General features: G+C 32.1%; 2 protein-coding genes across 2 annotated transcripts; one reads left to right on the plus strand and one right to left on the minus strand.

Annotated features, from left to right (window-relative positions):
- Window positions 1–2,286: 2,286 nt before the first annotated feature.
- On the minus strand, window positions 2,287–4,573 carry LOC133805545 (uncharacterized). The gene is made up of 5 exons (XM_062243727.1): window positions 3,379–4,573; window positions 2,942–3,194; window positions 2,698–2,818; window positions 2,650–2,652; window positions 2,287–2,520 (listed from the first exon to the last, which is right to left on the minus strand). Exons 1-5 carry the CDS (start codon window positions 4,571–4,573, stop codon window positions 2,287–2,289), a joined length of 1,806 nt encoding a protein of 601 aa, XP_062099711.1.
- A 4,806-nt stretch (window positions 4,574–9,379) lies between these two features.
- LOC133805546 (uncharacterized) lies at window positions 9,380–10,406 on the plus strand. The gene is made up of 3 exons (XM_062243728.1): window positions 9,380–9,526; window positions 9,649–9,768; window positions 9,948–10,406. Exons 1-3 carry the CDS (start codon window positions 9,380–9,382, stop codon window positions 10,404–10,406), a joined length of 726 nt encoding a protein of 241 aa, XP_062099712.1.
- The last annotated feature ends 4,342 nt before the right edge of the window (window positions 10,407–14,748 follow it).

The raw sequence follows: 14,748 nt of genomic DNA on the forward strand, positions 1-14,748 counted from the left end.
ATTCACTATTGGTATAAAGATTCAAAACTGCTTCTCCAATTTTGTAATGTCACCTCATTGAGACATTGAATATTTGAGAATTGTTGTCACGAAATAATTCTCAAATGTTTTCTCTTTTGACCACACTTTTAGACTCCAAGCCTATAGGTCAATATGTCATCCCATAATTTTGGATCCCCTTAATCCATTTTCTTGCAATAGCAAGACACATATCAAAAGATGTGACCCCCTTAGGTTCATCTTTTCTTATCTCATAAGTTGAGATGATCAACACTTAAATGAGAAATTTTAATTTCTCAAATAATTCTCTTTATTTACCAAATAAGTGGCAACTCATCACATTGCAATAATAGAGGATAAAACATATTTATATTATTATCGCCTTAATTATCATATTATATGGCACACCATAAAAATCATGATAATTCTCATGTATATATCAAAATACTTTTATATATTAACATAATTATGTCTCAAAGAAATTTCACATAATTTGTCAACATATATCCATCATATTAGCATGCATTTTGAATCTCATAATTATATTGTAAGTATATCACAAATATCATACAATAATTCACATATCCACATATTGATATATACTCTTGAATCATAAAATCAATATATAGGCATGTCAAAAACTTACCTAATTATCATGCTTTATAAATTCTCAAAACATAATTTTCATGTCAAATGTATGTACTACTATCTCACATATAGCATACACATAAGATTAACAATCCCTAAATTATGTAGAGCTTGTCAAAAGTTCACTTCTAAGAATTTAACTTTCACAAATAGATTTGTCAACTATGTTACAATGTATCTCATATTGTATTAACATGTTAACATCTACACAATTATTCATATATCAATATTTGAAAACATGATAATACATGAAATACAATTTCATCACTATTATATAAAATAGTGTATACAATTACACTTACCTTGTCTTACCACCTAGTACAATTGGATCCATCAAACCTGTCCAACCTCACTAGGTCTTGATTCATAATCTTGATGGTCTCACCTTCCATTGAAACAAACAAGGGATAAGCTTTTGAGTGTTAGGAAAAATAGTATTTGCCCCAATGGATAAGGTAAGAATATACAACTCTATGCAATATATTACAAATAAATAATGATTGATTAAAAAGAGTGTTACAACTCTATAACTGAAAATACAAATAAGAGGAAAAGGAGATGCAAGATGATAGAAATAGAAAGTACAACTCTATTACAAAAGATACAAATAAACTAGAAGTGTTTGAACAAAGGAAATAAAATGATTACAACTCTTAAACAAAAGTACAAGTAAATAGAACAAGAAGAAAAACAATAGAAGAAAATAAGAACAAGAACAAAAACAATAAACTCACTTGAAGAGTGTTGGGATCACCAACTTGAACAAGGTTTGAAACCTTTGTCCAAAAGCTTATTTCCCCCTAACTCAAGTACTAAGGGATCTCTCACAGACTTTTGAAATGCTTTATGGAATTATCAAGCCTCAAGGTGTTTCTAGCCAATTGCTATAATGGATAGAAATGATGTGTCTTTCAAGTGAGCTATAGGCTCCTATTTATAGAGTTTAGAGACACCTTTTGAATTTCAAATTCTACCAACCCCCATGGCTATTACCAATGATTAATTGGATTATTATGGAATTAAAAAAGAGATTTGGGAGTTATTTGGGTTTTTGGAACCGTTCAACACATTTGGAAAAAACTGAAAATTTGGCCTGAAATGCACCTGTGGTCACACCCAGGGACATCAATGGCCGCGGCCACTACTCTCTGTCCCCTAGGCCGCAGCCACTAACCAATTTCAGCACTTGAAAATGTGATGTTTTTCCAAACAGTTCCAAACCCTCCCAAATGATTTTGTAACCCCCAAAACACATTATTGTGGTTAAAATCATATCTCTAACAGCCATTTCACATATGAATTTTATGAAATTCATCTCAATATTGTGTAACAAAAAATTTACACAATAAATGGTCAAATTTGGAAGTTACAAATTTGTAGCTGAATTTGTAACACCAAATATGTTACATATTTGGATATTTCTCATATATCTAAATATTGTAACTCTCTATTATATGTTACAATATGTGACACTCTTTGTCACATTTATTTAATCTAAAACATTATATTATAATATAATGTAATATTACATTATATTATAAAATAATATAACAATTATTACTTTAGGTTCTCCTCTTGATCTTATTCTTTTCTTTCTTGGTCCACCTGCAGGGATTGTTGCCTTTGGAGGCAGCATCACTATGTCCAAGTGTTGTGGGAGATTCCATTCATCTTTATGGGGCAAATGTAGAACTTTGCACAATAATCATACACTCTCAAGTTTCTCTTTGCAATGACAACTACTGCATGCCCACAAGGCATTTCATCTTCTTGAAACCTATTGCAAGTATATGTTCTATTATGTATATTTACCGTGAAATTTATCCCATTTTGATCACCAACTTGGTATTCTATTGTGTTGAAAGGCAAGACCTAAAAATAGCTTTGTCATGAAATAGAATCAGATAATAAACTTTTTAACTAGAATTGACATTGAAAGTAACTAGTTATCCTTCTGTGTAAATGCTTTTTTTTTTTTTGTTATGGAAGATAACTGGTTACCATCTATTGACAGAATAAAGAATCATAAGAATAAGTTTAGTTGCATACCTCATACTTCATTTTTGAAACAATGTCATGACTCAACTCATTCTCTGTTGCTGTAGAGACTTTTGTGAATGTTCCGTTTGCATTATTTGAGTTGTTCCAAACCCACTTTTGAACCAAACTTCTAAGGCATTCAATGGAGAGATTTCTTACAGCTTTTAGTGCAGTGTTGAGTGATTATGCAATATTGGATGTCATCATGGTGTATCTTTTTGTTGGCGAGTATGATCTTGCCCAAGTTTCATACTTGGCTTTCTCAAAATAGGGTCTAATGCGTCTGTCAAGTCTATCAAGGCCTCTCATGTAGTGTTCACATTCTGTTTTTGTGTATGCTTTTGTTGCTGCAATGAAATTCATTTGTAGCTCTTCTCCATGGCTTCCATACTTGCTTTTCAAATTATTGAGCAAGTGAAACATGCAACCTCCATGGAAAGCATTTGGGTATACCATATGTACTGCATTGTCTATGATCTTGTGTCTGCCATAAACTATAGCCAATCCTGTGGATTATAAATATTGTAAAATAAAAAACAAAAATTAGGTAATTTTTTTTTTCATTTTTGGTGAAGGTAACTAGTTACTTTATTCAGATACTAAAAGAAATAGCATGTATGTGCGTATTTGATTTTGGTAATCAGTTCCTTTGTATTTGTAAACAAGAATATATAATTGAAGCTATCATACCTTCGAGTTCTCCATAGGTGTCTCTCAGTTTGGAGAAGAACCAAAGCCATGAGTTATCATTTTCAGAGTCTGCTATTCCAAAAGTCAACACAAAAATGTTGTTGTTTGAATCTAACGTTGATGCTGAAAATAGAGTACCACCATGTGCATTTTTCAAGAAAGTTCCATCAACAACAATTATAGGCCTCAAGTATCTCCAACCCTTGATTAAGTTAGAGAAAGCTATGTATATGTATTTGAATCTATCTTCCTTGTCTGTGAGTATGTGTGTTATTGTTCCTGGATTTGCTTGCTTCAACATGTAAAGATACATTGGCAACTTTTGATATGAATCATCGGGGTTCCCTCTTGCTAGGCGCAAAGCTTTCTCTCGTGATCTCCATGCTTTTGTGTATCCCATGGTTACTCCGAAGTCTTCATTCATATCATTCATGATGTCATTTGGAGTGTAATTTCTTTTGATTGACTTGTACTTATTCTTTATTAATTCACCAATTACGATGCTTTTTGCTTGCCTATGGTCTTCCATAACAATTTCAACAGAGCAAGTGTGATTTGGAATGCATTTTTGTACCTTGAATAAATCTTGATTTTTGTACTTAGATGCTCTCACAAACCAGTTGCATGTGTCATCTACGTAGGTAACTAGGTACTTTCTAGGTTCTGATCTTTTTGTTTTGAACTGGAAGTTATGCAGCATTGCATAGTAGCTAAGATCTGATTTGATCGTGTTCTTATCCTTGTAAATTTGCCCTTGCTCAATTGTGTTGACTCTGTAGTCAGATATTACTATTTTGATTTCCTCCAACTTCTTTTTTCTTTTTGTATTGTCTTCAATTATGAAATTAGCTACTTCTTTAGCAAAATGAGGTATGTATGACACATTTATGCCCTCATTTGTTGTGCTTGACATTCCTTCTTCAAGTAACATTTGTTCATTGATGGAAGCTTGGTTTGCTTGCATTAATAATGTCCCCACCTCCATTTCTTCTGTTGTAGCTTTTTGATTTGCTCGTAGAAGAAGGTTATTTTCATTGCTTGATTCTTGAACTATAGTGACACATAATGGTAAGTCTGTTATTTTTGCAGCAGCTTTTTTCTTTATTTCCATGTAGAACAACACTGAATTGTCTGTTTCAACCTTCATTGGTGGTGTTCCTTTGTCTACTTGATATGAAACTTCAATAGTTGTCATTGTTTCCTTTGTCTCCTTTTTTTTTTATCAAATTCACTAAGTTGTCAAGAGAACAATTTGGTGGTATTAATATCTCAGTCATTGTGTACCCTTGGTACTCGTTGTTTTCATTCCACTTGCCTCCAAATTGAACCAAAAAAAAGTAGTATTGTCCATACCTGCAAAATTTGGCAATTTTTTTTAAGCAGTTAGTTGGTTCTAAATGGGCTAGGGAACTGGTTACCTTAATCTTTAATCACATACCCTTCTGAAACATTTAGTTTTATATATTGAATGTTTTTCAGGGTAACTGGTTACCCTATTGTTACTGAATGTTTTTGCAATTAAAATTCACACCAACATCAAATAATTTTTTTATTGAAAAGACAAATTAGGATTAAATTTTTTTAGATTTATTGTTTTCTGTCTATTTTTAGTCAATCAATGTACACAACCAATTTGGCGAAGAAAAATATGAAGAAAATAGTAAAACTTTTATTAATCACTCTGAAGTCAGTCAGAGAAAGAGTAGAGAACAACCCTTTACTCAGTTAAACATATGACATTGAATTGCTCAAAAAAGGAAAGAAGAAAAAAAGATTTACTATATATATGGACATGTAGTTAATTAACAGGACATGGCAGTTTAATATCACTAGTGTAACTAAGTAGTGAACCTCCTAAATATATCCATTCCTTAATCGTAAAGAGTTTCTTTGCGAACCCTGTTGTGGTATTTTCCTTTCATTGTCTCATGGCTTCATCACAATCAAGCAACTACGTAAAGAGGCCAAATATTCTGATGTCCATCTTTTTTTTTCATATTAATATTATCTTTCAATATTGCAGGTATATATAAGTAATCTTTGCACTGCATGATTGTGCATGAAATAGTTTTCTCAAATTTTACAGATCTTTCTTCATTTAAAATGTGCTTATATTTATTCCTCACTTTTAGGGGTTAATCATTATCAATCTTTGTTGGCTAAAGATCATATTGATGGGAAGGTAACTAGTTACCTTAATCTGTAATCACATACCGTACTGAACCATTTAGTTGAATATATTGATTGTTTTTCAAGGTAACTGGTTATCCTAATGTTACTGAATGTTTTGGCAGTTAAATTTCACAGTAATATCAAATGATTCTTTTTATTGTAAAGACAAATTAGAATATAAAATTTTTAGAATTTTTGTTTCTTGTCTATTTTTTCTTAATCAATGTACACAAACCAGTAGGTTTAGATAAAAAAATTTCAATTTTTTAGTCTATAAATTGTTTGTGTTTTTCAGAAAACACATCATGATCATGATCATTATCATTATAATCAAGATAATAGTTCATCTATAATTGTGATTTTGTATGTAAATAATACAGTTTTATGTAGAAGATTTAAGATAATTTTCAAATAAAAGAAAATGACAATAGAATAGAATTGATAGAGGAGACAATTTTTTGCAAACCTTGTTTCTTGATTGTGTACCGGAGATGCAGGTCGCTGGAAATTGCAAAGATTGCAACTCGTATGATTGGAAGATTGTTGGAATTTATTTGATTTCTGCAGAAAATTATCAGTAATTTTGTTGTCACAGTGAACAGATTTTTGTTAAGTATTTTTGTAGAAGCTGAGATCGAACCTTTGCTAGTATTGATCGAATGTTGAGGAAATTGCCGAAGAAGGGAGTGCCGGAGATGGAACCAATTCCAGAGAGTTACGTGGTTTTGGAGAAGGCTTCAATCGACTTTCATGCTTGGGCAGAGGACTATTGTATCGTTAATTACATGTATGCCCCTGATTGTGCTGATGTGTTTTTGTTTAAATTTCAATTGGCCTATGTAGTTAGTTTTCCCATAAACTAAGTTTTTATTAATTAAATTTTTCCATACATATTATAGAAAGATTAATTCCCATATTTTTGCACAAAGATTGCTAAAAAGCCACATTTTTTAAAAATCCCCTTAAATTAAAAAAGCAAGACCAAATGTAAATATTCCTAAAAAATATTTGAATTCCTCTCCAATATTGAATTAATTTCATATTAATTTTAAAGAATATCACGATTTACGGCATATTATTTTTAGTTTTGAGTTATCGAAAATGTTAAATTTGGTATTACTTTTGTTAGTAATAAATTTAGAATTATTTTGGAATCTTGTAAACATATGTAAAAGCCATTCCTTTAAACATGTTGCTGGACTTTGGAACTTTATACCCATAATTTAGTTTCTTGGGCTTGTCATGTAATGTAAGTGGATCAAGAAGATCAGTGCTCAAATTGGGCTTTTTGATCATTTGATCAAGGGGATTTTTCATAAATATGGCTTTTTAGCCATTAATGTGCAAAAATATGGTAATTAAACTTTACTTACTTTATATGGAAAAACTTAACTACAAAAAATTAGAATATGGAAAAAGCTATCCCACATTAAAAAATAAAACAAATAAGCCATTAAGGAGGGTAGAATTGTAATTAAAGATGCACATACTACCATGGTGAAATTTTGAGTCGATCAAAAACATACCCAGCCGAAATTTTTTTTTTCAGCAAGAACACCAATCTCCGGCAACCACAAACCCGAACTTCCAGCCACCTGAAACAACACGTTCCTACAGTCGGATCTGCTTCTCCAACAACGTCCATCTCCGGCGACGTCCTTCTCCATCACCGGCGACGTCCACCATCTCCGGCGACGAACTTGTCCATCATCCAAAGCATCCAAGAAAACCAGGTTTTTAAAAATCTTGCTCCGTCAAATACTATATTACTGTAATTTTATTCAACTTAATATCTATTAAATTCCTAATTCTTCTACATAATATAGAACCATTGATTTCATATTTTTCTCATACCTATTTCAGATTATAATGGTAATCATGAAGTTCATTATGTCCATTTTAAAAAAAAAAACATAATAATTAACATGAAATTTGAAAAAAATAATTAAACCTACTAATATAGTTATATTGATTGACCAAAAATATACAAAAAAAAATAAGAACTATGATTATTTTAGAGTCAATTTTGTCTTTGCGATAAAAAAAACATTTCATATTGGTCTATTGGTCTGAATTCTAATTGTCAAAACTTTCAGTAACAACAAAGTAACAAGTTACCTTGAATACTGTCATATTTTCCAATTAAGTTTTCCACTAAAGTATGTAATTGCAGACTATAGTAACCAGTTACCTTCACCAGTTACACCCAATTAACTGCTTAAAAATTTACAAAATATTACAGGTATGGAAAATACTACTTCTTTGGTTCAATTTGGAGGCAAGTGGAATGAAAAAAATGAGTATGAAGGGTACACAATGACTGGAATATTGATTCCACCAAATTGTTCTCTTGACAACTTGGTGAATTTGGTAAAACAAGAGATAAAGGAAACAAGAGCAAGCATTGAAGTTTATTATTAAGTAGCCAAAGGAACACCACCAATGAAGATTGAATCAGCCAATTCAGTGTTGTTCTACTTGGAAATAAAGAAAAAAGTTGCATAAAAAATAACAGACTTACCATTGTGTGTGAATATAGTTCAAGAATCAATGGATGAAAATAATCTTCTTCAGCTATCAAATCAGAAAGCTACAGCACAAGAAATGGAGGTGGGAACATTATTAATGCAAGCAAACAAAGCTTCCATCAATGAACATATGTTACTTGAAGAAGGAATGTCAAGCACAACAAATGAGGGAATCAATGTGGCATACATACCTCACCTTGCTGAAGAAGTAGCTGATTTTATAATTGAAGACAATTCAAAAAGAAAAAAGAGATTGGAGGAAATTGAAATAGTAATATCTGATTACAGAGTGAACAAAATAGAGCAAGGACAGATTTACAAGGACAAGAACACAATCAAATCAGCTCTTGGCTACCATGCAATGCTACATAACTTTCAGTTCAAAACAAAAAGATCAGAACCAAGAGAGTACCTGGTTACCTGCGCAGATGACACATGCAGCTGGTTTGTGAGAGCTTCTAAATACAGAAATCAAGATTTATTCAAGGTACTAAAATGCATTCCAAATCATACTTGCTCTGTTGAAATTGTTATGGAGGATCATAGGCAAGCAAAAAGCATCATAATTGGGGAATTAATAAAGAATAAGTACAAGTCAGTCAAAAGAAATTATACTCCAAATGACATCATGAATGACATGAATGATGACTTTGGAGTAACCATGGGATACACAAAAGCATGAAGATCAAGAGAAAAAGCTTTGCTTCTAGTAAGAGGGAACCCTGATGATTCATATCAAAAGTTGCCAATGTATCTTCACATGTTGAAGCAAGCAAATCCAGGAACAGTAACACATCTGCTCACAGACAATGAAGATAGATTCAAATACTTGTACATAGCTTTCTCCAACTCAATTAAAGGTTGGAGATACTTGAGGCCTATCATTGTGGTTGATGGAACTTTCTTAAAAAATGCACATGGCGGCACACTATTTTCAGCATCAACATTAGATCCAAACAACAACATTTTTGTCTTGGCTTTTGGAATAGCAGACTCAGAAAATGATAACTCTTGGCTTTGGTTCTTCTCCAAACTGAGAGACACATATGGAGAACCCGAAGGTATGGTAGCTTCAATTTTATCATATGGTTTACATATAAAAAGGAAATGGTTACCCAAAACCAATACACAAATACATGCTATTTCGTTTAGTATCTTATAAAAGTAACTGGTTACCTTCACAGGATTGGCTATTGTTTCCGACAGACATAAGAGCATAGAGAATGCAGTACATATGGTGTACCCAAATGCGTTCCATGGAGCTTGCATGTATCACTTGCTCAATAATTTGAAAAGCAAGTATGGACCATGGAGAACAGCTACAAATGAATTTCATTGCAGCAGCAAAAGCATACACAAAAACAGAATGTGAACACTACATGAGAAGCCTTGATAGACTTGACAGACGCATTAGACCCTATTTAGAGAAAGCCAAATATGAAACTTGGGCAAGATCATACTCACCAACAAAAAGATACACCATGATGACATCCAACATTACAAAATCGCTCAACACTGCACTAAAATCTGCAAGAAATCTCCCTATTGATATCTTGGTTGAATGTCTTAGAAGTTTGGTTCAAAAATGGGTTGGAACAATTCAAATAATGCAAATGGAACATTCACAAAAGTGTCTACAGCAACAGAAAATGAATTGAGACATGACATTGTTTCAAAAATGAAGTATGAGGTATGCAACTAAACTTATTCTTACTATTCTTTATTCTGTCAATATATGGTAACCAGTTACCCTGGGTAACAACAAAAACAAAACAATAAACTAAACAGAGTGGGAACAGCATACATTCAATGTTAATTGTACATAAATGTTTATTATTTTATTTTAATTCATCACAAAACTATTTGCAGGTCTTGCCTTTCAACCCAATAGAATATCAAGTTCGTGATGAAAAAGGGACCAATTTCACAGTAAATATTCACAATAGAACTTGTACATGCAATAGGTTTCAAGAAGATGAAATGCATTGTGGGCATGCAGTAGCTGTAATTGCAAAGAGAAACTTGGGAGTATATGATTACTGTGCAAAGTTTTACAAAACAGAAACTTTGAAAGCAATGTATGAAGAAAAAGTTCATCCTTTGCCCCATAAAGATGAATGGAATCTACCACAACACTTAGACATAGTGGTGCTACCTCCAAAGGCAACAATCACTGCAGGAAGACCAAGAAAGAAAAGAATAAGATCAAGAGGAGAACCAAAAGTGATAATCACCTGTGGTAAATGTGGCCAACCAGGACATAACAAGAAGACTTGCAGGAATCCACCAATTGAAAAGGCAAACAAGCAAAAAAAACAAAAGTCATAGCTTGATATATTACAATAAAACAACCATATCATAGCTTCATTCATTAAATGATTGACTTTCATATTCATACATTGATATTGAGTATTATAATAACTTTGTTACATATTCAAATAAATTGAATGATTACCAAAGCATATAAGATTCCCTTTATAATAAATTGTTGGTTTTTTGTTGATATATGTCAAATATTTATGCAACTAACACCATGAAAACATGTTTTTTTTTTAAATAAAACATAATATTCTGAGTAAGGTAACCAGTTACTACTTTGTATATAACATGATGACCCAGCTGGGTACCTGGTTATTATATCTCAATTGCTTTGTATATCACAGTTACTTTAAAAAAGTTGAATATTATTATATATAATTATTAAACATGAAATACAAAATAAATAAAAAAACAATAAAGTAGGTACTTTGATCTAACATATGCCACCAAAAAAAAAATGAAAATCAACAAACACCAAAAAAGTAACCAGTTACCCTTTATATAAAAGACAGACCAAACTAAGCACTTGGCTACCATTAAAATATCTCAGTTGCTTTAAAAGTAATACAGTAAAAAACAAACAAGAGAAACTAGGTACTTTGCTGTAAAAATTATCACAAATAGAAAAAACAATAAGCACCAAAAGTACCCCAGCTACACTTTTGTATATAAGACAAACACCAAACAAAGTACCTGGTTACCATTAAAATATCTCCGAAAAAATAAGTAAATATATACAAATAAATAACACAGAAAAGATCAAAAGATATATATAATATCCTTAAGTAACCAAGGTCTTACAAATAGTACCAATTTAACATATACAAGTATCAAACTAACTATTGGTAATCATTTCCAAAAGTCAAACATCCTTTTCCAAAAGATGATCTGATTTAGAGTATAGACAAAATAAAAAAAGTCTAATATCCTTTCATAAAGCTTCCTAAATAACCTATGCAGTAGTCTTAAGAGAACCTATGCAGCAGTCTTCCTTCTCTTCTGCTTCCTATCCAAAACCTTTTCAGAAAACTCATCGCTAGTCAAATATCCATCTTCTTGTTTCTTCTTCCCATGAAAATACAAGCTAACAGCAATGTCTTGGCGAAGCAACTAAGCATCAATTTCTTTTGGCATCTCGTTTTCCTTTCCAATAATTAATTGCTCGGCAAAATACGTTGTAAAAATCCCACAGTCACTACAATATTACAAACACATAAAAAACTAAGAACATAAAAACAAAACCAGGAACAAACAGGATAAGCAAACTTAAAAAAAAAAAACTCACCATTCAACTTGTTGAGGAACGCCTCTAGCAATACTCAATTGCAAAGCATCAGTCTCAGCAACATCATAAGGACTAATATCAAGATGTATGTCACGACGATCATAAAAATCAATCTTCTCCAATAGAAGAGGAAGCATTACAGCAAATGCTTCAATTACAGGTAAACTCAAATTTTCATGTCTCGCCCCCGACATAGAATCATAAACAATGAGCAACCTCTTCTTTATGTCAAAATGTAGCAAAAGCCAATGAGCAAGATCCTTAACATTAACAGGCATAAGAACATGATCAAGTAGATTCCAGTGACTACTGCAAAATAATGAGTTGCCCCTCATAATCTTCAAAGCAACACAACTGTCATCAATGTTCAATGTATCACTGCCTGATTTCACAAATTTCTCATACATGAAAACAATATTTTGGGCAAAACAACTATCAGTAGTAGATACCCTCCTCATCAAACCTTTCGAAAACTTAACCTTTCTCCTCAAATAATACATCATGACATCAATATGCTGCATTTTAAAAAATAAAGGCTTATAAGACCACTATGTAGAAACCTGTTACCACTTACAACAAAACATAATAAAAAAAAAACAGAGGGTAACTAGTTCCAATCAGCTGCACAACAAATAATAAAAAGTGTGGGTAACAAGTTACCATCAGCTAAACATCAATGTATACATTTGGGTAACTAGTTACACAAAGCATTGCAACACAAAAAGATGACTGTGGTAACTAGTTACCCCAGCTAAACTACTAGATTATACATTTAGGTAACCAGTTACACATCATGCAAACACAAAAAAAGACAGAGGGAACTAGTTACCCCCAGCAAAACATAGAAATATAGAATTCAAGCAGATCAAAAGAATTTTTTTTTTTAAATGAGAAACATAACATAAAAAGAAAAAGAAACTCACCGATGAATTAACAAACTGCCCAAGATGATACAAACGGTAGAACCAAGTCTTCTCGTCAATAAAAATGAAAGTGAAATCGATCGATGGCTCAACCTTGTTATCATCATATTTCTTATACCTACAAAACAAAAAAATCAAACAGTATTTAGAGAACAAAACCAAAAATTTCACACAAAACCAAAAAAAAAAAACAAATTGTACATACTTGTTATTGTACTTCACTTTAGTTTCAATCCAACTATGAAACTCAGAAGCTTGTTCTTCAGTGTGATTCTGACCAAGATCATTAGAAAAAGGACATATATTATCCAATACAGTCTTCTTTCTTTTATGTTTACCTTCATCTTCAGAAGAACCAAACTTTTTCATGAAAGGAGACTTGACAACAGCACTTGGCTTCGCCTCTCTTTTCTTAGGCAAAATAGCCACAGGATCAGACAACCTTAAAGAATCATAGACAACAATTGACCAATCGCTCTTACCCTCCATATTATTACTATCTTTTGATGATCTCTTAGTAGACTCATCTATCATCTTCCACATTTCATTTGACACATGAAATGTAAAAGTTGAAGGAGTCGAGCATAGCAATGAGGCTTCATTAGATTGACTCTGCAAAAACAAAAAGGAAAAAATTAAAATTTATAACAAATATAAAAAAAACTACTTCCTTAGACAAAATGTTATTAAAACAGCATACCTTAACAAGAGTAACAAAATCTGAAGCAATCTTCACATAATGCTCCAAATCGGTCCTCAACTTTTCACCAACTTGAACATCTTGATACCCCCCACACAAACATCATCAACATAATCCTGTAGAAAAGCAATAAAATATTTAATCAAGATATACAAACAAATAATATAAGAAAAGACAATTACGCAATAAACTATTTACAGGAGAAACATGGTCAAAGTCCATTTTATTTTCATAATCTAAATCTCCACCATTAGTTTTCACAGACACAACAGACTTAATGTCTACAAGCAAACCAATAGTTGTAGCAAAATCAGCTTCAAAACTTTTCTTCAGACAACCAAGTTCACCAATAATCAACTTTTGCGACGCTTGAACTTCAGTCAGCTTAACATGTAACTCCTTGATTTGATCTTGGAGCCCCTTGTTATATTGATCCTACATACAATTTAACAAGATAACAAAAACATTAAAATATAATGACATATAAAAAGGGTTTAAAAAAAAAAAAAAGGAAAAAAAAAAAACAAACCTCCAAACGCTTCTTTGGAAGAAAGAGTCCAGGCCTCAACAAAGGCATCTCCGATAGGGGAATGTCATCACCTATAGGTGGTGGTGTTGGACAGAATACACTTTCAAATGATAAATTTTTCAATATACCCAATTTATTTTCTTCCGCATTAGGAACGACAATATTGACATCAAACTGCATTAAATTTAAAAAAAATTGAATCAAATAAAAATAACATGAATAGCAACAAAAAGTTATAAAATTGAGAAGTAACCAGTTACTTACAAATATAACAGATATAAAAATACAACACAAAACAAAGAGAGGAAAAAAACTACATTCTCATCTATAAAAACTTTCTCAAGAACTTCTTGATAACTCACACTATCCTTGCTATGCCAATTCAATATCCTTGGAAATGAAGAACCAATCCTCCGACATAAAAACGATGAGCAACTTGGAAGGGTCTCATAAATCCATATAAGGAATGCAAGAGGAAAACCAAAACACTTGTAACTCCAATTATCAAGAGACCCATCTGCTTTTCTAGGAATCTTCATATAAAGAGCATTCCTCTCCTTTAAAGCAGAGCGCATATAACACCTAGTTCTTTGCCACAAAAGTTTGCCAAATGCAAACTTTTTCAACAGGGAAAGCTCACAATCAACCATACCAAAAAACTTATTGTCTACCCTTGTCTCATTCTGGGTCCCAAACAAAAAACTAGCCAAAAAGTGGACAATACCCAACTTCACAACAAGCTCATCCCCCATAGCATTAAAATTTTTGAATTAAAAAGGCTACTAACTTCATTTTTGCTAACTTTGTCATTTGCTTTAACACCAGGGAAAAATTCTGTCCTAAGACCTTTTTTACCATCAGGAAACATACTTAAATCAACACTACCAGCACAGTCTAGCCCAGTAATTAATCCA

The sequence above is a fragment of the Humulus lupulus genome, chromosome X, assembly GCF_963169125.1.
Source record: "Humulus lupulus chromosome X, drHumLupu1.1, whole genome shotgun sequence".
Taxonomy (NCBI): domain Eukaryota; kingdom Viridiplantae; phylum Streptophyta; class Magnoliopsida; order Rosales; family Cannabaceae; genus Humulus; species Humulus lupulus.

Excerpts from the sequence above, each read along its gene's own strand:
- LOC133805545 (XM_062243727.1), bottom strand. The coding sequence starts at position 4,573 with ATGACAACTATTGAAGTTTCATATCAAGTAGACAAAGGAACACCACCA. Across the intron at positions 3,195-3,378 it reads CACCTATGGAGAACTCGAAG|GATTGGCTATAGTTTATGGC; the intron begins GTATGATAGCTT and ends TATAATCCACAG. Across the intron at positions 2,819-2,941 it reads CCCTATTTTGAGAAAGCCAA|AAGTTTGGTTCAAAAGTGGG; the intron begins GTATGAAACTTG and ends TGAATGCCTTAG.
- LOC133805546 (XM_062243728.1), top strand. The coding sequence starts at position 9,380 with ATGGACCATGGAGAACAGCTACAAATGAATTTCATTGCAGCAGCAAAA. Across the intron at positions 9,527-9,648 it reads AAGCCAAATATGAAACTTGG|AAGTTTGGTTCAAAAATGGG; the intron begins GCAAGATCATAC and ends TGAATGTCTTAG. Across the intron at positions 9,769-9,947 it reads TTTCAAAAATGAAGTATGAG|GTCTTGCCTTTCAACCCAAT; the intron begins GTATGCAACTAA and ends AACTATTTGCAG.